The 27,788-nt window shown below is 49.7% G+C and overlaps 1 protein-coding gene across 3 annotated transcripts in view; it reads right to left on the bottom strand.

Annotated features, from left to right (window-relative positions):
• The window catches only part of arhgef17 (Rho guanine nucleotide exchange factor (GEF) 17), a 43,398-nt gene that overhangs the window by 3,949 nt on the left and 11,661 nt on the right, over window positions 1-27,788 (bottom strand). For 2 of the 3 annotated variants that reach the window (XR_014729944.1, XM_084674270.1), the window contains exons 2-20: window positions 8,060-8,137; window positions 6,709-6,891; window positions 5,915-6,031; window positions 5,191-5,283; window positions 4,789-4,965; window positions 4,568-4,618; window positions 4,298-4,407; window positions 4,004-4,089; window positions 3,786-3,904; window positions 3,390-3,597; window positions 3,178-3,251; window positions 2,899-2,982; window positions 2,564-2,667; window positions 2,196-2,317; window positions 1,918-2,037; window positions 1,417-1,684; window positions 1,150-1,236; window positions 985-1,052; window positions 563-711 (exon numbers count right to left, since the gene is read on the bottom strand). Coding sequence is in view for 2 of the 3 variants with exons in the window: in XM_084674270.1 (XP_084530396.1) it covers window positions 563-711; window positions 985-1,052; window positions 1,150-1,236; window positions 1,417-1,684; window positions 1,918-2,037; window positions 2,196-2,317; window positions 2,564-2,667; window positions 2,899-2,982; window positions 3,178-3,251; window positions 3,390-3,597; window positions 3,786-3,904; window positions 4,004-4,089; window positions 4,298-4,407; window positions 4,568-4,618; window positions 4,789-4,965; window positions 5,191-5,283; window positions 5,915-6,031; window positions 6,709-6,891; window positions 8,060-8,137 (2,298 nt within the window). In the remaining variant the exon portion in view is untranslated. The remainder of the gene's footprint in view (window positions 1-562; window positions 712-984; window positions 1,053-1,149; window positions 1,237-1,416; window positions 1,685-1,917; window positions 2,038-2,195; window positions 2,318-2,563; window positions 2,668-2,898; window positions 2,983-3,177; window positions 3,252-3,389; window positions 3,598-3,785; window positions 3,905-4,003; window positions 4,090-4,297; window positions 4,408-4,567; window positions 4,619-4,788; window positions 4,966-5,190; window positions 5,284-5,914; window positions 6,032-6,708; window positions 6,892-8,059; window positions 8,138-27,788) is intronic. The other variant, XM_084674271.1, reaches the window with a different exon arrangement.

Raw genomic sequence — 27,788 nt, 5'->3', positions numbered from 1 at the left:
ATCCATCCATCCATCCATCCATCAAACCATCCATCCGGCAAGCCATTCAAGCTAGAAAACCAGCCAGCCATCCATCCAGGTAGTCATCAAACCATCCACCCAACCCTTAAACCATCCATCCATCCAGCCTGCCAGCCATCAAACCATCCATCCACCCATCCATCCAAAAAGACATTTAACCACCTATCCATACATCCAGCCAGTCAGCAAACCATCCATCCAGCTAGAAAACCAACCATCCATCCATTTGTCCAGGCATGCAGTCAGACAGAAAACCAGCCAGCCAGCCATCAAACCATCCATCCATCCATCCAGCCAGTCAGCCAGCCATTCAACCATCCAGTCAGTCAGCAAGCCAACAAACCATCCACCCAGCCTTTTAAACATCCATCCATCAAGCCTTTCTATACATTCCTCCTTTTGCATCCATCTGTCCATCCATTAATCTAACCCTTTTTCCATCCAATCCTTTATATTGAATCCATAAGGAATGTTGATTTGCGTCATGTCATTCAAGTTCTATCTGAGCAGAGATGTGCGGATACGGCCAGGCCCAGCCTACCTCCTGAACCAGAGAGCTGGTGTTGATGATGAGGACGCGGTTCTGGGATCCACACCACAGTCTCCCGCCCACGGGCACCATCTTGGTGACAGGACCACTGGGCGTGCCCAGACACAACGTCTGGGACGACTGGGCGTCCCAGAAGCTACCTACAAAACAGAGAGAGGAAGGGGAAAGAAAAACAGATGACGGCAAGTATCATTTTTAAACTTTTAACCCATCCCATAATTAGGTGTGGAGACTCTGGAAACTTAAACATACACTGTAACCATATTTTGACACATCGAGACTGAACCCGATTTAGATTCAAATTTATCTTCTATATTTTAATTTTGTTCCATTTTGATGTTGTAATTATTTCGGTTAGTCTAGACAGTAAACCCGAGTTGCCACGGAGGACAGCGTGTGCTAACCCCACCTACCTGCTTCTCTCTGGTACACGATCACTTCCCCGTTGGCCAGAGACACAAACACTTTGTTGTCCAAATACCTGCCAACAGAAAATCCCCCAAAATTGAAGAGGATAGGATTGTGCAGCACTGAGACTTGACACACACACACACACACACACACACACACACACTCACAGTATACACAGGATGGAGGCAGAGTGTTGCATCTTCATGCTGTTCTTGCGGTTGCGGATGTTGTCCGATGACTGGTACACATGGATACTGCAACACAGAGTAACTCATTAGCAACACATCGGGAGTTCATAGTGTTCCAAAGAAAATGGCACCGTGAAGAACACAATAGATGTTTGTGTCTCTGTATGCGTCTCTGTGTATGTGTGTGTGTGTGTGCATGTGTGTATCAGTGTGTATTACTGCGTGCGTGTGTGTGTGTGTGTGTACCATCCGTCTTCTGTGCCCAGCCAAACAGAGCTCTGGTAGGCCTCGGGGTCGATGCTGAGCAGGTCCTCCAGACTGGCCCTGGTGAAGGAGCCCCGGGAGGAGCGGCGCATGGCTCTCCCGTCCATGGGGCTCTCGCTGTGGGCCCGGCCGCCCACGCCTCCCCCTAGCCCCCCTGGAGGTCCATAGGAGCTGGCCACCGGGTACTCCTGCTCCTCCTCGCTGCTGGTGGTCTCTGTGGCCATGTCCTTCGAACCGGGGCCTTCCTCGTCTGGGGAAGGACAGGGGAGGAGGTTAGAACGTGTGTGTGTATGTGTGTGTGTTTGAGCCTATGTGATGTGTGTTGGAGTACGCTTATGTGATATGTGTGTGTGTGTAAGCTTGCATGAAGTTAGTGTTTGTGTGTACAGGCTTACGTGATGTGCATGTGTGTTTTGTATGCGTGTTTGTGTGTGTGTGTGTAGACTTGGGATGTATGCGTGCGTGTGCCGGCTGTACACTCACTCCCATAGCTAGATGATATGGTGGAGTGGCTAGCTTGACTCTGCAGAGTAGAGGAGGGACTAGGAGAATCTTCATCATCCGTGTCGTCACTGTCAAATGGAACAAGCTCCGGCCCCGCCCCTGCACGCGATACACACATTTAACATTTAACGACAGACAAGTCAAGAACAGTACATAAATACTGAGAACTCTTAACTATGAGTATATCGTTATATTAGGATGTAGCATTCATCCGTGGAACAACACAGAACATCTGTGGGTCTTCAGGGAAACCCGACCTGAGGGGGGCTCGGCCATCTCCAGTGACGAATGAGAGATGGAGATGTGCAGCTGCTGCTGGGAGGGGGCGGAGTCAGCCGGGGGATGGGGCGTGGCGGAGGAGGGCTCTGCTACCCGTTCCCTGGGAGACCAGAGCAGAAAACGGATTGGTGGCTGTTCCAGTTGATGGACCAATTGGGACATACCTTTGTCCAAACCTGCGTTCATAACGTGTATGCGTTTCCCTGCAGGTGTGTGTGCGCGCTGTTGTGGTTGTTATTATATCCATTTTTGAAATGTTTCTTTAGCTCTGTAATTGCAGGGCTGGAGTTGACACTTCAAACTTATTGTGACTACCCCGAGTCAAGTTGACAAACGGTGTGCTCACCTCCCCTTTAGCCCAGGTACAGCAGCTATGCAGATGATCCTAGCTGAGCAGACAGCAATGCAGGCCTCCACTGTGGGCTCGTCTTTGATGTTCAGCAGACACACCTGAAGGACGGCCAATGAACACACGCGCCACAAATGAAGGGCAGCAGAGGTGACGTGCTCAGCTGTCTTTGCGCGGCCACCTTCATACAGGGGCACGGGGGTTCTTGATGCACATTTTCAAAAAGGAATACCTCAACTAACGGGGGAAAGGAGAGATGTCGCTAAATGATTGTGCGTGCGTGTGTGTGTGTGTGTGTGTGAGCGCGCGTGTTCGAGGGAGCTCATACACACCTGACCCACGTAGCCATCGCTGTTACACACCCACACCTCGCAACTGCTGTCGGGACAACTGTGGCTGGGGGACGCGCATGAGAACTGGAGGGAGGAGAGGGAGGGAGAGAGGCCGATCAAATGACAGCCCACAGTGACAATAGCTCGAATGACAACAGAGGACAGGCGTGAGTGAGGCCCGTATTGTACAACTTCATTCGGCCTGTGCTGTGTGACACCGGACGGAGCAGGGAAGGGTTTGGGGGGGGGGGGGGGGGTAGGGGGTGGGGTCTGTCTCACCTGCATCCCACTCCGAGTCTTCATGATGGGGATAGCCTTCAAGAACTCTGGGTCCCACTGGTCTTTGTTCATTGCTATACATAAACAGGTGCACACACACACACACATGAGCAAGCGGTGAGAGGATACAACATCCGCCAACCCCCCCGCCCTCCAGGTTCTAAAAGAACCTGGAGAGAAATCGTCGAGCGTTCCCGCCACGGCGTCCTCACCCAGCTTCTTCTTGGCCTCCTCGAAGGCCTGCTCGAAGCTGCAGCGCATGTCCGGGGAGGAGAACTCGAACACGAAGCTGCCGTCCGCCGAGGCCGTGGTCAGCTCCAGCTTGGTGGGCAGGAAGGTCATGCTGAACGCCAGCGACTGCTTCTCTGCCAGCTCCCTGTGCACCGACGCCATCAGGTCCTTGATCACGTCGTCGAGCGACTGGGGGAGGCGGGGGAGAGCGGAGGAGAGGGGGAGAGCGAGAGGCAGAGAGGGGGATCTGAAGAGGATGCTGCTGAGACATATGGGTGCCTGGTACATTGACCGTGTATTGGTACTTCATGCGTATTAATGGCGTATTGGTAACTGGTGCATTGACCATGTATGGGTAACATCCTGTGTGTTGATACCTGGTGTGGGAAGCTAAGCGTCTCAGACAGCTTGCTGATCTGCCCCAGTGTACTCAGGTCCTCGTCCAGCCGCCCAATCATCTTCTGGATGCTCTCTCTGTTGGTTGCCTGGGAGGAGTCTGTCACACAGGTAGAGGCAACTTAGGATCTCTGGCTAAAAAACGACACTTCCCAGCTACTCGGACTACAAACCAGGGGGTGGGAAAGAGAGGCCTTACTTTTCACCATCTCTATGTCTTCTAAAGGAAGTTTCCAGAGGAATTTGTATTTGCTGGAGGTATCAATCACGCTGGCAGCAGAGTAGCTGGGGAAAGAGAGAAGAGACTGTTAAACACCACAAACACATTGCTGTGGATGTTCACGAGATGGACATGGCCATTGTAACGCTGCCACTAAAACAGTAGGGGGCGGCAAAGTTCTGTCGGGACAGAATTGACTGGTTTCGCACATGTGAAAGTGTGTGTTTGCGTGCGTGTGTGTGTGTGAGTTGGTGTGTGAGTGTGTTGTCTTACAGGCTCATCGAGCTGCGTCGCAGGGAGCCCGACTTCCTCTTGAGTGTGGTGCAGATGAGCAAGTCACTGAATAGGAAGAGAGAACGGTCCTTCTTACCCCCCACCGTCTTCTACAGAGAGAGAGAGAGAGAGAGAGAGAGAGAGAGAGAGTGGGGGGGTGGAAGAGAGGAAGAGAGGCTGATAGAGTACACAAACTCAACATGACACATCAAACAGAATCTAGAAGAATCCAGCCGGAGCGATGCAGTGCAGTGTCTCTCTCAGACTCACCGCCTCCATGACCATCTCTTGTCTCACAAACTTCCTCTGAGGGTTCAGGATCTGACACAGACACACACACACACACAGAAGTAACCATCATAAAAATGTTTTCTTTGAATAAATGACCATCTGACACATACTCCACAACTGAGAGAATACAATACTCAGACCACGACACCGACATCCGAGACACCGAGAGTCAAACAGCTCCAAGACGCCCAGAGTCTTACGTGCTCCACGCCCTCTATGTGGGCCTCTATCTCCTGCATGACCCTGGTCTCTCGCTCCACCTCCTCCGCAGAGCGACGCCCCTTATTGATCCTCTCCGCCAGGCGCTTGATGTCCCTCTGAGCGTCCAGCAGAAACGGGTGATCTGGATGGTCCTCTGAGGTATGCTTTAACAGGTCCTGGAACACACGCACACACTCGCGTCAGGAAATCAACTGCTGCGTTTCTGAATACAAAGTAGGTCCACAAAGGCCCGAAAAGCATGGGCCGTGTCTGTTGGCCTAGCCCAGTGAGAGCTGGGGGCGTGGCCTGGGGCGAGGCCGGGGGCGAGGCCTGGGGCGTGGCCTGGGGCGTGGCCCGGGGCGTGGCCTGGGGCGTGGCCTGGGGCGTGGGATAGGACTCACCTTAACCAGCAGCTCATAACGAGGGATCCTCTGGACGGGCTTTATCATCAGGTCACCCAGAGCCTGCTTCTCCTTGTTCTCACGCATACTTTGCTGTGGGCATGACAGAGATAGAGGGAGAGAGGGAGAGAGAGAGAGAAAGAAAGACAGAGGGAAAGGAGAGAAATAGGAGGGTAAGAAAAAAAGAGTGTTTATAACTTTAGAACTGACATCCTGAGCTCTCAGTCTGGTCAAGGGTCAGCTATCGTAAAGACACACACGCAAAGGCGATTTTATATGGCCTTTTCATGCCGTTATCTTAGAAATTGTGTTATGTTAACAGAATGATATAATGAAGGAGAGGGTTTCTAAGGACAGATCTCACATTATCAATTGTTTTGGAATGACAAACTCCACCCAGAGAAGGATCGTCTGCCAAGTGTGTGTGTGTGTGAGCGCGTGTGTGTTAGGCCTAGCGTGTGTGTGTGTGTGTGAGATCCGATGAGCTCTGTCCCTCTGGGGATCATAGCTCAAGTGTCTCTTTCCAAAACAGCTCCTGGGAAAACCAACATGGAAGAACTGGAGGGACAGGATGCGCGCACACACAATGCTAATGTGCTCATAAAACACACATATAGTGGTAGGATACATACTGTATGCTACATGTAGACAATGGATATATTTTCGAATGCACGCAGTACATCCACTTTTAAAGACAGAAGTCTGCAATCACACACGCACTTACCTCTAGAAACTTGTGGAAAGCTGGTTTGGCCTCCTTAGCAATTCTCACAGCGTCTTTGGCGTTTAGAAAGTTGTCGATGTATGCTGAATAAATATTTGCCAGAATCTCTTTGGAGAACTGAGTGAGAGAAGGGAGGAATGAAATGGAAAGATGGAGGAGGGATGTAGAGAGAGAGGAAGCAAGAATGTTAACGTGCAAACATTACTATTCATATATCATGGTGATCTCAATAATGGTCACAGACATAGCGGCTACAGCTGAAATAATTCTGCCCAGCAACAGGTGTCTGGCTGTTGCATGATTGGTCGGTGTGGCATACAGTTTCACACAGGAAGCTTTACCTTCCAGGTAAAAAAAAAAAAAAACTAACACCAGCTGTTATGGTGCCAAGTATGAATGTTGTCACTGTCTACACACTCTCAAACAGATCCCCCTCCATGCAGCATGTCTCTCTGTCCTGCTCTCCTGCACACAATAGAGACTACATGGGGGGTGGGGAAACAACAAAGACGGAGAGACAGCCACAGAGCGATGAAGAGACATGTTGTTGGTAACAGGCCTTCCACCCCCCGATGAAAGAAGCCGTCTTTCGATCCCCCTCTCCTCTGACTGTGAGGAACGACAAGGCAACAAGGACAAAAAAAACCCTGTCATGCGCCCATCCATCCAGCCATCCCTCCATCCCCAGAGAGGAGGTACATAAGCATCTATCCTCAGTTCGCAAACCTCTTTCTCGCCATTGTTACCTTCTTAACACACACCCAACACTTCTGAAAGAGAGGGTCACTACTTACTGACTGAATGAGGATGTGGCCCACGGTCTGTCTGTCGTGCCATTGGCCGACGCATCCAGAGACCTGTTCCAGGAAGTGCTCGTGGTGCTCCAGGATCTCAGGGATCTGGTAGAACATCTCATCCACCAGAGAGGGATCTACCAGGGATCCACTGTCAGGCTGCTTCAGAGGCCTCATGTACCCCTGGAGGGAGGAGGGACAGAGAGAAAGGGAGGGAGGGAAGTATGTGTTTGGATGTTTGAGTGAGTGCGTGTGCGTGCATGTGTTGTAGGACAGGCTTTGATTAAAGGAAATACCTCTTTTCCCCCCAATGGGCCCACAGTATCTGCCTTTTGAAATATTTTTCCACTTTCCAAAGACAGGATCAAATTGGTCAAATTTCTCTCTCTCTCTTCCACCCTTTATCACCTCCTCTCCTGTCATCCCTCCTCCCTCTCTGCCACCCTGCCTCACTCCCTTTCAACTACATTTACATTTAGTCATTTAGCAGACGCTCTCATCCAGAGCGACTTACAGTAAGTACAGGGACATTCCCCTAAGGCAAGTAAGGTGAAGTGCCTTGCCCAAGGACACAACGTCATTTGGCACGGCCGGATATCGAACCGGCAACCTTCTGATTAATAGCCCGATTCCCTAACAGCTCAGCCATATGACACTTAAAACTGGGTACGCACACGAGCATGCAGGAGAGTGTAGGAGAGTGGTGGTTGTGGATCTTGGAAGTGTTTGAGTGCAAATGGACAGTGAACCTTTCTTTTAACATTTCTTTGACTTCATTCTTGCACTTCCTACATGATGTCCGGAACTCTCCGGGGGAATCCATTTTGAAGGTGCTGTGACATGGCTGTTTTACTGTGGTAACCGTGGTAACCTGCTCCCCCACGTTGCCATGGGAACCACTGGGCTTGTCATTTTCTTGCCGTGCGGGTGTAAATGTGCTTCTCCTCTGCTTCTCAAGCTCCATCCATCTCTCTCTCTCACCATGTTTCCCTCGGTCTCTCCCTCAAATACGTTTTTCTCTCTCCTCACATGTCTCTGTCTTGACTTAGCAGATAAGTCAGTAATATCGCTCACTTTAATATAAATTCATCTCTGCAGAGTACAGCAAGCTTCCGTCTCTGCCCCTTTCATTTCCTCACTTTCACACCCTCCCTCCCTCTCGCTCGCCCTGCCTCTTTCATCAACACAAACGCTGTTCGCCTACACATTGACTGGTGCAGTGTTACGTAACAGCAGGATCAGCATATGGACCCACACAGACAGTGTCCCTCTGACGAGATTGGACAGGGTTTGTGGCCCTAGGTTGGGTGTGTGTGTGTGTGATCAAGTTAAGGGTGTGTGTGTGTGTTACCTGAATGAGTGTCCGCAGAGACTCCACATACGACTGCTCAGTGTCCAGGAGGGTCATCACGACATGTCTCCTCATGTCCTGCAGGGGGCGACAACACGGACAACACAGCTCGTCACTCTGCTGCTGCAGGATCTGACGCGCGCGCGCGCGCACCATGGCCAACACAAACACACAAAGACCAAAACACACACACGCATGCGCACGCAAAGTGAACAATTTGGCCTCATCCCTCCCCCCTCCCAAAATGTATTGCTTCCTGTTTACATAGTTTGTCTCAGTCCACTGAGAGGAGAGGGGACAGGAAAAGAGGAGATCAAAAAGGCACAAAAAAGGAAGGATGAAAGGGACAAAAAGAGAGAGAGGTAAAGAGACCGAAGAACAGGAAGTGATGAGGATGGTGATTATGGTCAAACGCTGCTGTCGGTGTACGGTCCTCCTCACAGGCCAAGCTGACTTCAAATATGGGTGACATGGACGTCGTGAAATCATTCACCAGCAGCAGTCATGTATCTCTCCTCACACCCCACTCGGCAGAGACCACACGCACACACAAACACACACACACACATACAAACACATACACAAAAACCCATTCGAGTTTCATATTCCCAGCCAAACACGTCACAGATTTCATGGTCAGCTGCAACAAAACAATTGATGACACTGGGAAGAGACGATCCCACATAGCTCATGACAACGTCTGGTTCTGGTTGGACATGATGACACACATGATATGTGCAGTCTGCTGAGGGCACACTTGGTAGAAGTCAGAGAGACTCGGTCTCTCTTGACACACACAGTGTTCATACAGACAGAGAGAGTGAGAGAGAAAGAGACAGAGAGACAGAGAGAGAGAGAGAGAGAGACAGAGAGAGCTAATGAAACCAACCTCCTGAGCTCCATTCATTGTTTCCTTGCCAACCAGCAGAATCCTCCATCTCTATCTCAGTGAACACTCACCACGCATACACACACACACACACATTAAAATCACCCCAGTAACTTTTCTACCCACTGAAAGCATTTCAGGTTCTCAGCTCTTTCTAATCACCATTGAAACACACACACACACAATCTGACCGGATCAGTAGTTCAGTAATTGATTGTTTACAGTACATCCCAGAACCCCAGGATTGTGTGTCACAGTGTACTGACAGTAGCAGTACAGTACAGGCCGAGGCATGACTAAGGGATTCTGAAAACTATATTCCACATCTTGGGTACTTTAAACTCCTACTCAGACAGAAAGATAGTTAAGGGTGAGAGGAGAAGAGAAAGAGAGAGAGAGAGAGAGAGATAATCTGGAGTGGGAGGTTACTGAAAGATGACCAAAAAAAAGGGATGAGACATAGACAGGCTAGGAAGTTTAGTTAGGGAGGAAAAGTGCTGTTGCTTCTGTTGACAGACGCCCCCAACAAACCAGCATCTGAAATATCACTGTAACAGCATGAACACATACACCTGAAATCTAACAGAGCCAGAGGCAAACCTGAAATATCACTGTAACAGCATGAACACACACACCTGAAATCTAACAGAGCCAGAGGCAAACCTGAAATGTCACCGTGACAGCATGAACACACACACACACAATTCTCTCTAAGGACATATTTACATTGATGCCCGAACATCTCTGTCCCCTGTCAACCCCTCCCTCCTCCTCCCCAACACACACACACACACACCCACACCCACACTATTCAATGCCAGGCTACAGCTAAAAATAAGCACAACATCCCAAAACTCCATATTTAGTGTTTTACATCTTGATTTCCCAGTAGTCTAAGCGGGTGGGGACCGGAGAGAAATTTGGACAAGGTTTGTGTGCGTGTATTTTTGGTAAGTGTGTGTGGTGATACAAAAGATGGAAAACTCAATCTCATAAACACACTGTGTGTAAACAACTCATATAGTTGGGCAGACTCATTTTAGGGGTAACCAGGGATTTATTAACTTAGCAGGCTTATCAAAGCAAAATAATCCCTGTGTCATGGGTTCTGAGTCGGATGGGTTGAACGATGTCCCTGGAAAACTGGTCACATGGTTTGAAGCAGGAAGAGAATTGAACAGAGACAGCGGGAGAAGAATGGACAGAGTGAGGGCTGGAACTGGCAGCGGGGTCGATACCCAGTCCATTATCCTGTCTGTGGCATGGCTATGTCCACACACACCCATCCAACCATCTCACAACAGCCACGATGAAAACAGTTCCGTAATGTCAAGGTGACACTCACAAACACCTGGATGTGACTGGTATGAACCATCAGCAAGTGCAAGTAGAGGCTGGCTGAGCTGGGATATCCTGTGCTGGGTCACCTGTCTAAATAAGACACACACACTGTACTGACGCAGGAGATGTATGCTGAAGCACAAAGGCAAACACACACACACACACCTGCCATAATAATGGACACACGAAACGTCTCCTTCACACACACATTCCATTTTGTCAAACGTTCACCTTCACAAACGAGAGCACGCACACACACTCGTCAGAACAGTTGTGGTTTCCCCAGATCCTACCACAGTCTCACCCCCTTGACCTTCCCTCCTCTGCTCCGCCTGGGAGGGACAGGACTGTCCCACACAGCTTAGATGTGTGTGCGTGTGTGTGCGTGTGTGTGCGTGTGTGTGCTGTTGAGATATAAGTTGGGTTTTCTTTTTTTTTTAAATAATGGTCTCAGCGTGAACGAGTGAGCAGAGGACATGACTGAGGTAGACCCTGAGAGGAACTGCCTCAACATCAGGAACGGGTTTCTGTTCTGGCCCTGCTGCCTTTATTTGATCATGTTTCCCCCTATGTTACACTCTCACACACACACACACACACACACACACACACACACACACACACACACACACACACTTCAGGGAATAATGTCTGCAATGCTGGTTTCATTTTAATGACAGGACCCTGCATGGCCAAATCTCACAACAAACTGGAGCTCAGAGAACATATGGATCAAGAGAGTCCGATTATATACCATATATGAGCATGTAAGGGCTACATGAGGCATAACTCTGACACACACACATAGTCATGTCTGTTCTTCTAACATGGCGAAATGTCTGTTGGGCCTCTGTTCAAAGGCAGATGTCGAGCCGATGGCACTGGGCTCATTTTGATTGGCTAAGAGACCAAAGCCTCACTCTCTCTGATGGTTACGATTGGCTCAAGGGGTTTAGCCTGTCTCTTATTACACTCTTGTGGGGATACGTGTGTGTGTGTGTGTGTGTATGTACACTATTCTTGAAGAGGGGCTCTCATATCCAAATAAATACTTCACCACATGGGGTCTCCACTGTTAAACAAAGTCCTGCCAGCCAAACATACCAGAGGTTACCAGCTAACGTTACAGCAAAGTTGAGCGTTGCCGTGCAAACAGGCAGGTTCTCACACCAACCAACCTGATAACTTACATTAACACAAGGCAATGATTAGAGCTGCAAACACACACACACACACACACACACACACACACACAAAACACAGGTGTACACACACGTCTGACAGAGAATGTCCTCACTCTGCTGTCCTCAACCCCCCCCCCCCCAGTCCACCCCTTCCTTGACGATGGTCGTCCCTGACAACAGGGCTCTGGCGACAGCAGCCAGTGTGACTCTGACTCCGCCCACTCACCAACTAACAACCTCTCCACCAGCCTGCCTCTCGCTGCCCCCCTCCCTCCCTTCCTCTGACAGACTATTCATTGCTCCCAGTTTGATTTAAACCTCCAGGGTTGGGGGTACCCAGGGGAGTCTGGCCTGCAGTGCCTCCTCAGAGAAATGCTTGAAAGGTGTCTGACGGTCTACTGCCAGTCCCCGGCTTCGCAGGCCTCTGGAGCTACTGTCTCCCAACACAATTATGGACGTGTGTCGCAGCTGCTGTGAAGGGGCACACGAAGAGAGAAAGAGAGAGGATATGTGCGTGTTTGTGTTTGTGTGTTTGTCTGCCAGTCCGTGTACCAGGCAATCGATCGGAAACAGAGCTTTCCAATTGATATTGATCAATGTCCTATCTCATGACATCACACAAAAGAATCAAGCCGGGTACACACCCACACCCGATGGAAAGCGAGCGGCCAGACCACAAGCAGACCCTGCGCTCCAGAAGCCCCTCTCTCTTCCCACCTCCAGCTGTCATCTTCCCCTGTTTCTTCCCCCTGTCGCTACGACGCACACAGGGAAATCCTCTCTGTGTGGATTAGGTCTGTGCGTCCGGATTAGAGACTCTGAGTGTTCTGTCGTATCTGTTCCCGTGTGTGTGCATGTATGTGTTGTGGGTCATGCGTGTGTGTGTGTGTGTGTATGTACAGAAGCATTATCCACTTAAATCCATGTGTGGTGATGGGATATGGAGCAGAGGTCCAAATTTGCTGTGTCAGAAAGACTTTGGGACTTGTTAGAGACAACACACACACAGTAGGTGATGGGACTAATCGTATGATTCACTCAGCCCTAATTATATTACAGAGACATGAGAGAGAGAGAGAGAGAGAGAGAGAGAGAGAGAGAGAGAGAGAGAGAGAGAGAGAGAGAGAGAGAGAGAGAGAGAGAGAGAGAGAGAGAGAGAGAGAGAGAGAGAGAGAGAGAGAGAGAGAGAGAGAGAGAGAGAGAGAGAGAGAGAGAGAGAGAGAGAGAGAGAGGGGCGGGGTAAGCGACAAGGACTGAAAAGAAACTTAGGAGGTAAGCAGGGAGGTAAGAAGAAAAGAGGAAAATAAAAGAGTCTGGAAGAGTCTGTGAGACAGCAGAGCGGCACTGGAAAGATATGAAGCGCTAGAGAGAGGGTCATCTCCAGGGACGGTCATAGAGGCTGGAGACGACGGCTTCGGTGGTAATCCTACTCTGTATCTGAGCAAGAGCTGTGTCACGGCACAAAACACGCGCGTTGCTACAACATACACACATACGTCACACAAACACACACGCACAGCTACAAAATACACGCCATCATCCATCCCAGATACACACACATGGCAACATACACACATACAGCCATCCCCAAACCACAAAACACACACACGGATAGCAAGAACCCCCCCCCCCCCCCCCCCCCAACACACACACAGTTCTACCTCGCCGTTAGAGTGGGAACTCCCGGCTCCGATCCCGTTGCCATTTACGCCCCCACTGGAGTTCATATTCCCATTCCCAACGTTGTTATTCCCGACGCGTTCGCCCACATCCCGGTCCGTCACCTCCTCCGCGACTCCTCCTCCTCCTCCACCTCCACCTCCCCCCCCCTCATCGCTGGCGCTCTCCCCATTGTCCTGCATCTCCTCAAGAGCGATGGTGAACTGGGCAAGGGTCCGGACCATCTGCAGCATACGGAACAGTCTGTGTGTTTCCACACACACACACACACACACTTGCACACGCGCGTCGATCTCACGCGTCCCGCCCCCCCCCCCCCCCCTCCTCCTCCTCCCCCGAAAAAGCACCCGCGGTGCGCAGAAGAAATAAAGCACACCTGTTGGTGCCAGGGAGAAAAGCGTGGGTGCGTGTGTCTGTTCTTTTGACGGAGGTACACACCAAAAAAAGACGTGTTGCCACCCACCCCCCTCCCCCCTCCCAAAGGAAAACCTTCTGGGCTACTCCGCCCGTTTTTTGAAGTCCACCAATTATTCCCCCTCTAAGAACAAGCAGGATCCCAGATGATCTTCATACTCTGCCGTGTTCAGCTCCTCCCTCCAGGGAGATCTCAGATCACTTTGGAGCCTTCAAATCCACCGCCGGTTGCAGGGATCCATCCTCATTCAGACTGCCTTTCCGTCGATTCCAGATTCCAGTCATCGGTCAGTGTGCGTGCGCGTGTCTGTCGCGCTCCTCACAGGCAGGTACAGCTGGCTCCTCCCGCGTGTGACCGTGCCTCTGGTGCGTAGACAGATGCCGTTCTTTCCTCCGCGACTTGTGTGCACGCAGTTGGTGTGTGTGTGTGTTGCAGCCCTCCCCCTGAGTGTGTATAATGAGAGACAGCAGGCAGGGCAGACGCTCACCGCTCAGCCCAGCTCAGGCTCGACCAATCCATCCACGAGTCATTCATCCCAGCTTGGCAACGGGAGGAGAGGAAGAGCCAGGCTCAGCGAGTGGAGACCCGAGTCATCCACCCACCAGCGACTTTCAGAGCTCAGACTGGCAACGCTCGCTGATCACCATAGCAACAGAGACAGCTGACTGGAACTTCAGGGGTTCATACACAGACACATTTGCACTCGTACACACAATGAGCTACAACACAGCCCATGGGCTTTTTCTTTTGATCCCGTTCTCCTCTGGCAGGCGATACCGAAGCATTTGGTCTGGCACACGCAGACTGGACAACAGTTTCTTTCCAAGGGCCATCAGGCTTCTGAATGAACATTGATACGCTGTCGACACTCACTACTGGTTGCACTTCAGCTACTGGTTGCACAATCAGCAATATTGCACTAATTGTACTGTACTTGTCTCTAGGTTAGTATAGGTTATATGGTGAGTATAAGATATGATGTGTATTAAAGGTTTAGTATACTGTATTGTTTATTATTTTGTATATTTAGGAGGTTTATTATGGTATATGTTAGCTTATCATAGGCGCAACCCAAGTTCTGAGTACTTATATGTCATGTTGTGTTGCTTTGCGTTGTCTTGTCCAAAGAATGTTAGTGCCCAGTCTGACCTTGTTTTGCATCTGACAAGAAAAGACCTGAACTTGCGACAAAGCAGATTATACGATGTCCACACTAACTAGATCAACTCATTTAGCCTGCCGGCAGGCAAAGTTAGTGTGCGTGTAGGGAGATTTAGGGAACGTGTGCAAAACCAAAACGCTGCATGAGAACCGCAGTTGAACTCCTGAAAGCTGCTCATACATGATCATAGCACACTGCTTCAGCAGTTTGGATGTCACACACACTCCTGTCCAGCCCCGAGATGACCCTATCACCTAACAGGAGGGGGTGGAGGACTCATCCAAACATCCCAAGTCTTTAGTAAAGTCAACACAATTCGATTGAAACTGCATTCTGGGTAGCCTCCACTGTCTGCTCTCCTCCCAGCCGGCCCTGATGGAGATCACACAGAGACTGGGGAGCGGCCTGACAGTGACGGGAAAGGTCGCGCGGGGACAGGACGTATGCCACCTTTCAACTTTGTTGCCGTGGCGACAACAACAAGGGCTTTTAGGTCTGATGATATGGATGAAACGTGAACAAACACACACACAGCAATTTATAGATCAAAAGGTGTTGGGTCCAAAGGCTGTGATGAGAAATACGCAGGAGAGAGACAGAAAGAGACAGAGACCGAAAGAGAGAAACCGAAAGAGAGACACAAAGAGAGAGAGACAAAGAGAGAAACAGAAAGAGAGAGACAGAAAAAAAAGAGAGAGAGAAGACAGACAAGAGTGTGTGAAGACCGACTGAAAAGCCTCTTCATTTGGTGGAGCAACGTTCAATGTGACGTTTTGGAAAGCGGACACACGTGTGAAAAAAGGAGAGGGTGATGAGAGGACGAGAAAGAGGAGCAATGACAAGACTGGGATTTTTTGCCCTGATAAAAAAACTGTCCGTTTACAACAACAGGTGTGTGGGTGTGCTTGAACACTCACTGAATAGAGAAAAGGCAAAGGGCAATTTCAACATTTCAGAAAACACTAAAAGCCACCGACGGCTTTAACCAGTCACAAGCTGGCATAACAAAAGCATCCACATAACTAGCTAGGAAGGTCAGAACCTATGGTATCCATAGCAACACCTCATCCTTGCATCCACTGCACTTCCTGTTTAGCATGGACCTGCCAATGGTTGCCAGGCAGCAAGCACAAGAGCACCTGGCAGACCATAGCAGACCCAGATTTTAGACAGATCTATGACTCTCTCTCACACACAGACACACACACACACACACACAAACTGTTATTGGCTCATGTGACTGCACCATCAATCCAGATGTGTCTGTAAATTGGGTCAGCGTTCAAAATGAGACGCATCACAATAGGCTGAAAAGCCCAGCATCCCAAAGCCATTAGGGAACAAATTGTCCTCTCAACCAAAAGTCGACACACACACTAAAAACTGGACCAGTAATGGACATTCAACCACATATAATACGTGTCCTCTTAACCTCACAGTGTACGAAATAAAACAATTGACAAACACGCCCACACACTTACATACACACACACACACACACTCAATCTAGATTCAGAAGGCTCTTAAATAGTTTCTGTAGCAGTCAGACCTCGTGTTTCCTCCCCAGCATGTTCAGAAACAGGTGTGTGTGTGTGTGTGTGTGTGTGTGCGTGTGCGACGAGTCGTGCCTGGAAACACCAGGCCTGAGTACTGACCACCTGCATGGGGCTACTACCATATCACAAGGATGCATCTGTTATGACTTTGAGACACACACACACACACACACACACACACACACACACACAGACAGACCTGCTGGGAGAAATGCAGGTGACCATGTCCACGATGACACCTGTCAACACACCCGCTCTCTCACACAGGTGTGTGTTGCTCTTCACTAATGTGTCGGGTATGATGCAGAGTTCTCCTTGTTGTACTGTAGCTGGTACCTAGACTCTGGTACTATGGGCCAACGCATGGACACAAATCCATCAAAACAAGGTTGTGTGTGTGTGTGTGTGTGTGCGTGCGCGTGTGTGTTAAACACTATCCACCTGGTGTTTCTCAAAGCACACCTGTATGGACACACACACAGACACACCCTTTCCCGCTGGCCCCCTCGCACGCATGCACACACACACACACACACAGTGAAAGACAGAATGACGGCAGACAGATGTAGTCAGAGACAGAGGGTGTTTTATGTATCAGGGGCACATGTCTGTCACCTGGTGCCAGGTGCGTGTGTGTGTGTTCCAGGTGTGCGCGTGTGTATCTACCGGTGATAAAGTGCCACATTGATTATCTTCCCCATTTTCTTTTTCAATAACTGACACGTTGGTGAGCGATGAAGGAGGAGAAGGTTCTAGAGCACCGTGGGGGGTCCTGATGAAGTAGACAAGGTAAAGATGGACAAACGGCACACAGACACTCACACACAGAACACAGCACACACACACATGCATAAAGCACGAGAACGAACTGCTCAGAGGTTTAAAAAAAATCCCCCTGATAAGTAAGAAACCCTCTCCTGAACACACTGCCTGTTTCTTCTCTCCTTGTTCTCTGTCTGTCTCTCTCATTCTGCCCTCCTCTCTCTGCCCTCCTCTGTCTGGCCTGGCTCTTTTCTCTTCTTCCCTGTCTCATATCTCACTCTAACTCTCTCTCTCTTTCTCCCTGGCAGACCAACATTTTTTGAAGCTCTTAAAGAACACTTTTGACCACCGAATCATCCCTGTGCTGTGCTTCTATTTACAAAAGCAGACGTACACACACACACGGCTACTGCAAACAACTACACAGTTGACTATGGTGAGGAGGTTGGATGATGTGTTGTGAGGCGAGAGTTAGAGACATGAAGACTAGGAGGAGGAGAAGCTTTGAGTAGTGGAAGGAGACAGCAGTTTACTGACCCTGTCCTGAGCTGACACTGTTTAGGAGTGGGACAGAGGGTCAACTGAGCAGGTCAGATTCTCTGAGGATGAGTCACACGCACACACACACACACACACACACACACACACACACACACAAACACACACTAAGAAGATACTGTACCCTAGGGAGAGATGGTCGTCTGCTGACATTTAAATGATCCATCACAATTTTTTGGACGTGTGAGTGGGTGTGTGTTTAGATATAATCTACGTGTAGACTTTGGGTGTTCTCGAGGGCAAATTCAGAGAACAGGTAACTAGATACACTTGCTCTGCAAATACGCCCTTATTGTCTGTGTGTGTGCGCGTGCGCGTGCGTGTGCATGTGTGTGTGTGAGATACCCGTGCAGTGAAAAGAGTCTTTGTCCCTGAAAGATGGGGTTGAGCAGAGGAGAAAAGCAGTGCTTGATTTGAGAGGAACTGTGCACACACACACACACACACACACACACACACACACAGACTCGTGGGTATAAAGACACACGTATGTAGCAACCCAATAGGAGACATGACAGGTTTTGAAATGACCCAGATCAAGGTGTGACACAGCGAGTTCTGTCTGGACAGCTGTCAGCTTCTTCTATCCACCTGACAAAACAGCCAGGCTTCTCCGATCCGGAGAGACGTTGGTGATGGCAGACAGAACTCATCCCATCAGGCAGGCTTTCTGGTGGAGGTGTTGGATCTTAACTGGGTCTGGGATTGAGGATTGGGAGGGTCTGCTGATGGGCAACTTCTAACCCCCTGCCTCCCCCCCTGCCCCAGGCTCCCCTCCTTCTCATCCACAGCCAACATCCCACAATGCACTGGGATCCACCGACAGATATCTGCCATAGTCCAATCTCAACCCCACACCGGAAATTCCCGTTTCTGACATGATTGCCCCATTCTTCCCCCCTCTCCCCCTCTCTCTCTGCATCTGTGTTTCCCTGATAGGCAGGCAACCAGTCGACCACATTTTTAGCTTGTGCATGCGTAAAAGAGAAAGAAAGTGAGAGAATAAAGAAAAAAAAACGAAATCTCCAGTAAGTGTTTAGCAGATTAGCTTCTGTATTATAACAAGCTACACCCCCCAGCAGGTCTGACTAACTGGCTACAAGGCTTAAACTAAGCTCCTGCAAAGCGCCCCCCCCCCCCCCCTCTCCTCATCGCCTCTTCGACTTCCCTTTGGCCTCACTTCCTCCCCCTTTACTTTAACCCCCCCCCCATTTCTCCATGGCGTCTTTCTCCCCTAAAGAATGGATGAGTCTTTGTGAAATGCTACAGAATGGCACATGGGCCTGCTCTGAACAGGTAGGGCTTCATATCTCGCAACCCCCCCCCCCCCCTCTACGTCTCCTACCTCCTCTCTAGATAGGTCTGTCAAGGACATGAGCACAGGAAACCAACTTTAGGACAGGAGAGGGCCAAGGCTCTCTCTGTGTCTCTCTGTCTCTCTCTCTCTCTCTCTGTCTCTCTCTCTCTCTCTCTCTCCCTCACTCTCCCTGTCTCTCTCTCTGTGTCTCTCTGTCTCTCTCTCTCTCTCCCTCACTCTCCCTGTCTCTCCGTGTCTCTCTCTGTCTCGCTCTCTCTCTCCCTCACTCTCCCTGTCTCTCTCTCTGTGTCTCTCTCTCTGTCTCTCTCTGGGGCAGGTGACGGACAGGTCCTGAGCAGCTGTTGGCCGATCGGAGGACACGCCCACATACCACAGGGCATTCCGGAACCCCCTGCCGGTCCCCGTTACCACGACAACCACCGGACTGTGGCTTAGCCTTGCTCGGTCAGACTCGGACAATTAGTTGCAATGAATGAATGAAATGAACGAACAAATAGATAAATAGAGGGAGCGAGGGATGAATGAAGAGAGCCTTGAGAGCATTTGAAGAACAGGGGAAAACAACCTGAGCAGGGACCCAGAGGGGAGGGCTTTTAACTGAAGGTCGGGCCAGAGCTCATCTATCTTTCTGACTCGGGACACAACACTACCACACGCACACACACACACACACAAATGATGTCACCCAGGAATCTCCGATCCCGCTCTCCCCTTCAGGACTGAGCGCTAAAACCAAGAAACGCGAGGAAGGCAAAGTCTTGTGTGTGCGTGTCTGTGAGATTGTATGTGTGCCTGCCTGCCCACGCACATGTGTGAACAATGCTATTAGTCTGAATCACATGCATACTCTCACATGCACACACGCTGCACAATTATGGGATGGTGCGTGCACGTAGGGACCAGTTCACCGTTCCTTACCAGCATGGAGGTGTGCGATGGATCAGTCAGTCACACTCACACTACACACAGCAGACTAGCAACTTCTGGCACACACAGACACACTTAAGCGCTTCTGTGGCAGGAGGAGGAAAAGAGGAGGATGAGGGGGAGGGGAGAAGGAGGGAGAGAGGACAGAAGAGCTACTGTATTTGTGGGGCTCCCTCCCAAACAACCCCTGTTTCACTGTTATTAAAACCCACTGAGAGAAAGAGAGAGAGGGAGAGAGAGAGAGAGACAGACAGCGAAAGAGAGAGAGTTTCTCACACTCCTCCCAGAATTCCACAGCCACTGAATCCGGCTCTGTTATTGGCCGGTGAGTTGCTATGTGACACTGGTTGCCACAGAAACATCTTAATGGAATTCAGTGAAACTACAACTGCAAGCGAGACGGAGAGAAAACCTTCACTGGAAAGAGAGAACGAGGGGAGACAGAGAAAAGGGAATGAGGGAGACAAAAGGGAGAGGGAGAGAGGGAGCTAGGGGGAAAGGGTATACAAGTGCATGCAAGTACATTAGCTGCTCCAGTCGGCTTCACTTTTCCTCTGCATCCCCCTCGCACACTCCCTCCGTCACAACTCAATGAACAACTGAAGCAAAATGAGACAGGCATGGATGGAAGGCAACAGTGCACCTGGGAGATAACGTGTGTGTGTTTTAGTGTGTGTTTTAGTGTGTGTGTGTGTGTGTTTTAGTGTGTGTTTTATGGCCTGATCATTAGCAACACATACCACCTGGAGTACCAGGTGATTTGATCGTTTCCATAACAACCCCTTTCAACTGAGCCCTAAGGATAATTCACCTGTGAGAGCTCTCCTACACGTGCACACACGAACACACACACACACACACACACACACACACACTTGATGTCGCAATCTTCACTGGTCTCCACTTCCTCTGTACCCAAAACTCTGACAATTCAGGCCAACACACACACACACACACACAGTACGATAAACACTGTAGAACAAACCAAATCCCAAAGTCCTTGCTGTCATGATGAAGTTGATCCGTGGCCAGCCAGTCATATGTAGATAAAAACTGACAACATACACTGCACATCACCCTCCAGGATATCCGGTATGACTTAGCATTAACAGTCTAGCAGAGTAGCACTGTCCGTGTGTGTGTGTGTGTGTGTGTGTATGTGCAAGCAGGTTGAGACCAAAGACAAAACGGATCACTTCCATAGGGCACGGCCATGGGAGCAGAAGAGGACCTGAGTGAAAGCATGCTGTCTCTCAACCCGCACACACCAACTCTCAGAGAGAGAGGGAAAAAGGGAAAAGTTTGCTTTTTCTCTATAGCCACACACACACAGATACCGGATACTCCCAGGAAAGGGGATCTGTATATAACTGCACCAATGAACACACACGTCTATAGAAACACACACATACACACAAAATCCTGGAACTTCCCAAGAGAGAGAGTGAAAGAGGAGAAAGATGGAGGGAGAGTGATGACGAGAGTGCAAAAAGAGGGGGGGGGGGGGGACACCGAGGAAAACAAACAGAAAGGAGAGAAACAGAGTCGAAACTGTCACATGTCATTGACCATTTTCAATACAGTTTGAAAATAAGGTGACAGAGGTCACCGCGAGAACGAAGGAGGGGAAATGTGGAGGAGTGGAAGCGGAGAACCCAGCCGCACTCGGGGAGAGTGACAAAAGAAACCAAAGTCTGCCGTGCCACTGGTGCCCACTGGGGGCACTCTAACACCCTTAGCCCAGACCTCTCACTTGTCTTCTTGCCCTTGATTCCATCTACCCTTCTGACTGTCAGGTCCACTGACAACTCTGAACCAGGACATATCCAGATATGAATATGAAGCTGAGATGAAGAACTGTGCGAACCTTCATCATGCTGTCTGAAAAGCGAGGGAAATGAAAATGCAATGGGAGGGGAGAGAGCGCTTCAAGAAATGCGACTCTGCCCTCGACGGAGAAATGGACGTGTGAGGGGAAGAAGGTGGTGAAAAGACAAAGATGGATGACGTGGTTGAATGAATGAGGGAGGATTTTGGGGCAAAGAGAGGGAGACAAGAGAGGGAGAGGGCGAGCGAGAACTGAAGTGAATTCAAGAGACCCCCGTGTTCCAGTCTCCCGCTCGCACCCTTCTCCTGACTCACTCTCTCCTTATATGGCTGTGTTGGGTGTGTATATGTGTGTGTGTGTGTGTGCGTGTGCGTGCAATGCGGGCTTCGTTTCAGCCCTCCTCTGAGATTATATCAGCCAGCACTGCAGCCTCACAACCCTCCGACACAACTCCTACCACCCTGCCTCCCCCCCCCCCCCCCCAATTCCTCCAGCTCCCACCCTCTTCCCCCTCTTCCCCCTCTCTGTAACTTCACTTTAAACCTCTCTCCCCCTCAACCTGGAGAACGCTCTCCGGAACGTTCTTAACTCGGGGAAAGGAAGAAGTGTGTGCGTGCCCCATCATAGACGATCAGACTAACCGGGGCAAAACTTTGGACATGGAGAAAAAATACAAAATCCTCCTCTTACTCAGTTTCTGTCCTCCCTTCTTCCCTTCCTCCCCTCTCCTCTCCTCTCTTTCCCAGAATGCTCTGGCTGAGACCCAACGCATCAGGAATGAAACACTGGAATCCAGGTGATACACACACACACACGCACACGCATGATGAGCATAATATAAGCACACACATATCTAGTTAGACAGGTAGATGGGAAACAGTCAAACACATTCACACATTAACGACAGTGCCCAAGTTGATATGCATTATGAAGTGTTTTGTGAACTGTGTGCACGTGTACTGTATGTGTGTGTGTTTGTGCACACACGTCTGAGACATGGTCTGTGCATACCCTGCAAAGGAAAAAGGAGAGCAACTGGAGAGAGGAGGACAAGAGAACAGGAGGAGTGGAAGAGAAGAGATATGAAATGGCAAAGACACAACCATTTTTATTAAATCGTTGAAACTATGTGGGTGCTTTCTCCTACAGCTTTGCTTATTTCCCTAGGTCTGAGACTGCCCTTGAATGGATGAAGTATTTCCTAACTAAACACAGTTCACAAACTCACAGAAAAAGAAAACAGAAACAGAGAGGGAAGCGGCTAGAAAGGAAAACAACAAGGCAGAACGGCCCTGTCACAGTCAGAGGTACTGCCAACAGGTCAGAAAACTAAGTCCATCTCTCTCTCTCTCTCCCTCTCTCCCTCCCTTTCTCCTTTCTCTTCTCTCTCTCTCTCTCTCTCTCTCTCTCTCTCTCTCTCTCTCTCTCTCTCTCTCTCTCTCTCTCTCTCTCTCTCTCTCTCTCTCTCTCTCTCTCTCTCTCTCTCTCTCTCTCTCTCTCTCTCTCTCTCTCTCTCTCTCTCTCTCTCTCTCTCTCTCTCTCTCTCTCTCTCTCTCTCTCTCTCTCTCTCACTCCCTTTCTCGATCTCTCTTCTTCTCTTCCCACCTCCTGTCCTCCCCTCTCATTTGTCATTCCTGTATGCATTACCCTCCCTTTGGCCAGAAAGAAAGAAGAAGAGAAAAGGAGGCAGAGAAAGAGGAGAGTAAAAAAAGGAGGAGGGATGGAGGGAGCATTAAAAGGAGGCAGAGAGAGAGAGAGCTTTGTTTTTCCTGAAAGCACCACATTCCCAGGCCTGTACCATTTCTTTTTCTATTAATAGCATAAACACACACACACACACACACCCGAAGGAGGGTGACTCCCTCACAAAATGTCCAGTCGCTATGGTGACAAAGGAGGAAATATGGAAAGAGGACAACCCTTATCTCCCTATCTATACCCTCCTCTGTCCTGGTCCATACACAGCTACAATATCACACACACACACACACTCCCTATCTCCACTCTCATCTCAACACACATCCCCTATCCTCACACTGGGAAGACAACAGAGACAGAGGGAGAGAGAAAGAGGGAGAGAGATAGAGAGGGGGAGAGACAGACAGACACAGAGAGAGAAAGAGAGAGAGAGAGAGAGAGAGAGAGAGAGAGAGAGAGAGAGAGAGAGAGAGAGAGAGAGAGAGAGAGAGAGAGAGAGAGAGAGAGAGAGAGAGAGAGAGAGAGAGAGAGAGAGAGAGAGAGAGAGAGTACCTGAGTTAACAGTGACCTTAGGGCAGCAGTCTCGCCCATGACCTCCAATCAGACTGGAGATAAGTTGAGAGTAAAGTATTGCCGAAAGCTACAGTACACACACACACACACACACACACACACACCACCCCCCACTAAGGTTTACTTTTTAACTCTGTGTCTCATTGAGATCACAGTCCAACACACACACACAGGTTTTCCAAGACACTCCCCAATGTTGGCAGCCTGACAGCTAGGGTGTCTCAGAGGTCCTTCTCAGAGTGTCTGCTCTCGCCCGTCACACACAGGTGACAAAGAGTTCAGAGGTCACAGAAGTTTCTCCCCAAGCTCGAGGTGGGTTAGTAAGAATCACATGTGTTATTGGTCGCAAGGGTCAAGGTTCAAAGGTCACAGACTGGGGCGTCTCCTGAGAGGAGCTAAGATCTGATCAGATTCCTAGGAGACAATTCAGACCTCAGCTTCAGCATCAGAAGCTGCCCATTTCTCCAAAACGGCTTCTCCGAAAGTGCTTCCATGTCACAGACATCCACTTTCCAAGTAAACCTCTTTCACAACACATACTTTCAGAGTACAGCCACTGATGTATGTGTGTCCAGGTTGGACAGTGCATGATTTAAAGAAGTTCCGTTGGCCCAGCTATTCCTCTGGGGGGGGGCTATATTTAGGTCTACTCGGCCTTACCACACACACACACACACACACACACAGTCTCAGAGTCTGTTATGGGTACTCAGACTGTCAATGGGATCCAGATGTGAGCCCAGTGGGGGAGAGGGAAGATAAAAATACACCATAAAGAGAGAGAGAGAGAGAGAGAGAGAGACAGAGAGACAGAGGGACAGAGACAGAGAGAGAGACAGAGACAGAGACAGAGACAGAGAGAGAGAGAGAGGAAGGTGGCCGAAAGCATTGAGGAGAGACGGCAATCTGATGGGTGACGTAAGAGATGGAGAGAGAAGGATGAAGAGAGAACAGTGGTGAAAGAGGAGTTGGTAAGAAATAAAAACTAAAAGAGGGAGTGAGGTCGAGAGAGAGAGAGAGAGAGAGAGAGAGAGAGAGAGAGAGAGAGAGAGAGAGAGAGAGAGAGAGAGAGAGAGAGAGAGAGAGAGAGAGAGAGAGAGAGAGAGAGAGAGAGAGAGAGAGAGAGAGAGAGAGAGAGAGAGAGAGAGAGAGAGAGAGAGAGAGAGAGAGAGAGAATGGGAGGAGGAGGAGGTAAAGAAGAGCGAGGGATTGGGTTTTTGGTTCTGGTGTTCCAAACCCAACTGTGCCACTGAACCATGAATGCAACCTCCATGATGTCATTGCACTGGGTCCACAACACGGACATTAAAACGGTGATTCCTGAAACTGGAAACTCCCAGGGGGGGGTGGGGGGGTCACTGACGGTTGCGACCCAGTGGGATAACACCCGACTATACCTGAGCACACTCCAAGGCAGCTTTGAACGCCAATGAACCGTTTGTAACCACTAACGCAGTGGACCGCAATACTCAGTATTCCCTTTGACAGAGACATCTGAGGACATTGGAAAAGGGCACTGCGCGACACTCGTACTCCTCCCCCAACCCACTTCCTGCCTTGCCCTTTCACTGGAGCCCTCAAAGAGCTTATTATGGTTCCTACCCCAAACATCAGAGAGAACAGGCCCTTCACAGACCTGCCACTCAGCTTCCACCGATCGTTCAGTTGCAGACCCTTGAAAACAAGACAGAGGAGGACCAGCTAGAACCCAACCATGACTCGGTCGAGATGCACACCAGGACCCAAACATCCAATCCTCACCTTTAAGGCTAAATAGACAATAGGCACAAATGAACTCCCCATTGTGTTAAGCGCAATCCTCCAAACCTCCCCTTTAACAGAGTCAGAGTGGGGGAGAAACAGTTGAAGTGAACGAGGAGCCTTCGACGTGGTGTGTTGTTACAGCTGAACTGCTCTACTGTTACAGATGGCAGAGGGGGATGACGCAGAGCGGGAAAGAAAGAGAGGGATTGTAGAGAGAGGGAGGAAGAGAAGAGGAAAAATATGTTTTCATTTGTATCAGGAAATGTAACCAAACATTATCAACAACCACACACCCCCGCCCCCCCCCCCCCAAAACTAGAGAATGGTTTCTACCTTCAAGGTCACTACAATGGCAAACAGGTTGAGATAAAGCTATTCTTGGGGGTTGACTTTTCCTTATCTTTCAGGTTTTGACTTCTCCTGTCAGATAGTAAGCCGTAAAGCGGTAAGCGTAAATGAAACGCCACTGGTTCCCAAGAGTTAATGCAACAAAAACACAACCCACAACTGTTTAGTCCATCACCCAACACACATTCCACTTAAAGACCTGCTTTAGTGTCGCAACAAAAGTGGGGTTCCACCGTTGAGTTCTGCACTGGGGAAGGTTCCAGTCCTGTTGGACAGAAAGAGCCTTCGGAGGGAGGTACAGCTAAATTAGCCCTGAAATGTACTTTTTAAACCAGACCCAATGGCTGTTATGATATGACCTGGTAGGAGCAGTTCAGAGGGTCCTATTGTCACACACAAGCACAGACCCTTGGATCCACAGATAAACAGTGGCTGTCACCATTATTACCATAGAAGAAGTGCTCCGCTAGTAACAAAAGAAAGACAGCCAGAGGAGAGTGGACCACACACACACACACACACACACAGACACACACAGACCACAGAGCGAGCAAAGGTAAAAGGCTGTTTAAGAAGGTGACCTCGCTGGATCTAGATTTCTGACTGTTACCTTGCCTACCAACTTTATTCGTCATCACACTAAACACACACACACACACACACACACACACACAGGGTTAGTTAAGCAGTCATCTACTCTTATGGTTGCAGTATTCACTGTGAGTGTGTGTAATCAGTCTGAAACCCACTCATTAGCCACAAAACCTTTAAGATCCCCCCCCAATTTAGAGGGAAAAGCAGAAACATAAGGTTGAGAGAGAGAGAGAGAGAGAGAGAGAGAGAGACAGAGAGAGACATAGAGAGATAGGGAGAGAGAGAGAGAGAGTGAGTGTGTGTAACAGGTAGAGAGAGAGAAACCTTGTCTGACGCACTGAACTCTGTCTAACCCAAAAGCTGCCCGTCTTGCCAGGACTGTGAGTGTGTGTGTCTTTAAGGACAGAGCCAGGGGACCCTGTGGACGGCAGCAGACGCACTCCTCCCTGTCCCCTACTACCAACGCATTCTTCCACTTGGCCCCACAGGGATTCTCTCTCTCTCTCTCTTTCTCTCTCTCTCACACACACACACACACGGCCCCACAGGGTCCCTGAGCCAAAGTGAGGTCAGCATTTTTGGAGGCTGAGTAAAGAGTTCAATAATTCCAATTTTCGGAGACTTTCTTAATCAAAGCTGTGAGGCAGAAAGTGTCCAGACAAGCTTGCTAACACACACACACACACACACGCCCATTCGCCCGCTCTGCTCCAGTACACAACAATGCAGAGGCAGCGAAAATAGGTGCTTTAAAATGATGTCATACACGTGTTGTGGGTGATGTAATGGTAGGTTATCAAGGTCTGATGACGTAATGCACGTGATAATAGTAAGCCACTCTTACACACTACTTCAGTTTAGAAACACACACAAACTGGGCCACTCTCTCGAAGCCCATAACTTCAGGTGGAGAACAGACAGCAGAGGGATCTTTAACTCTAGACAGCCAGGTCGACCGCCCCTGACCGTGTGTGGTCCATGTGTGTCTGGGGTCTCGGCCAAACAGGCTGAAAGACCTACAGCAGCATATCCAGAGCTCATCTCCGGAAAAGCGGCGAGCAACAGTCTTTATCTCTGTGAAGCTCTCTCTCTCTCTGTCTGTCTATCATCACTTCTTTCATCCACCTCTTTC

This window comes from Hypomesus nipponensis, chromosome 15, assembly GCF_054491055.1.
Source record: "Hypomesus nipponensis isolate SF chromosome 15, ASM5449105v1, whole genome shotgun sequence".
In the NCBI taxonomy this organism is placed as follows: Eukaryota; Metazoa; Chordata; class Actinopteri; order Osmeriformes; family Osmeridae; genus Hypomesus; species Hypomesus nipponensis.
This window is presented reverse-complemented; position numbering and strand designations above follow the sequence as displayed.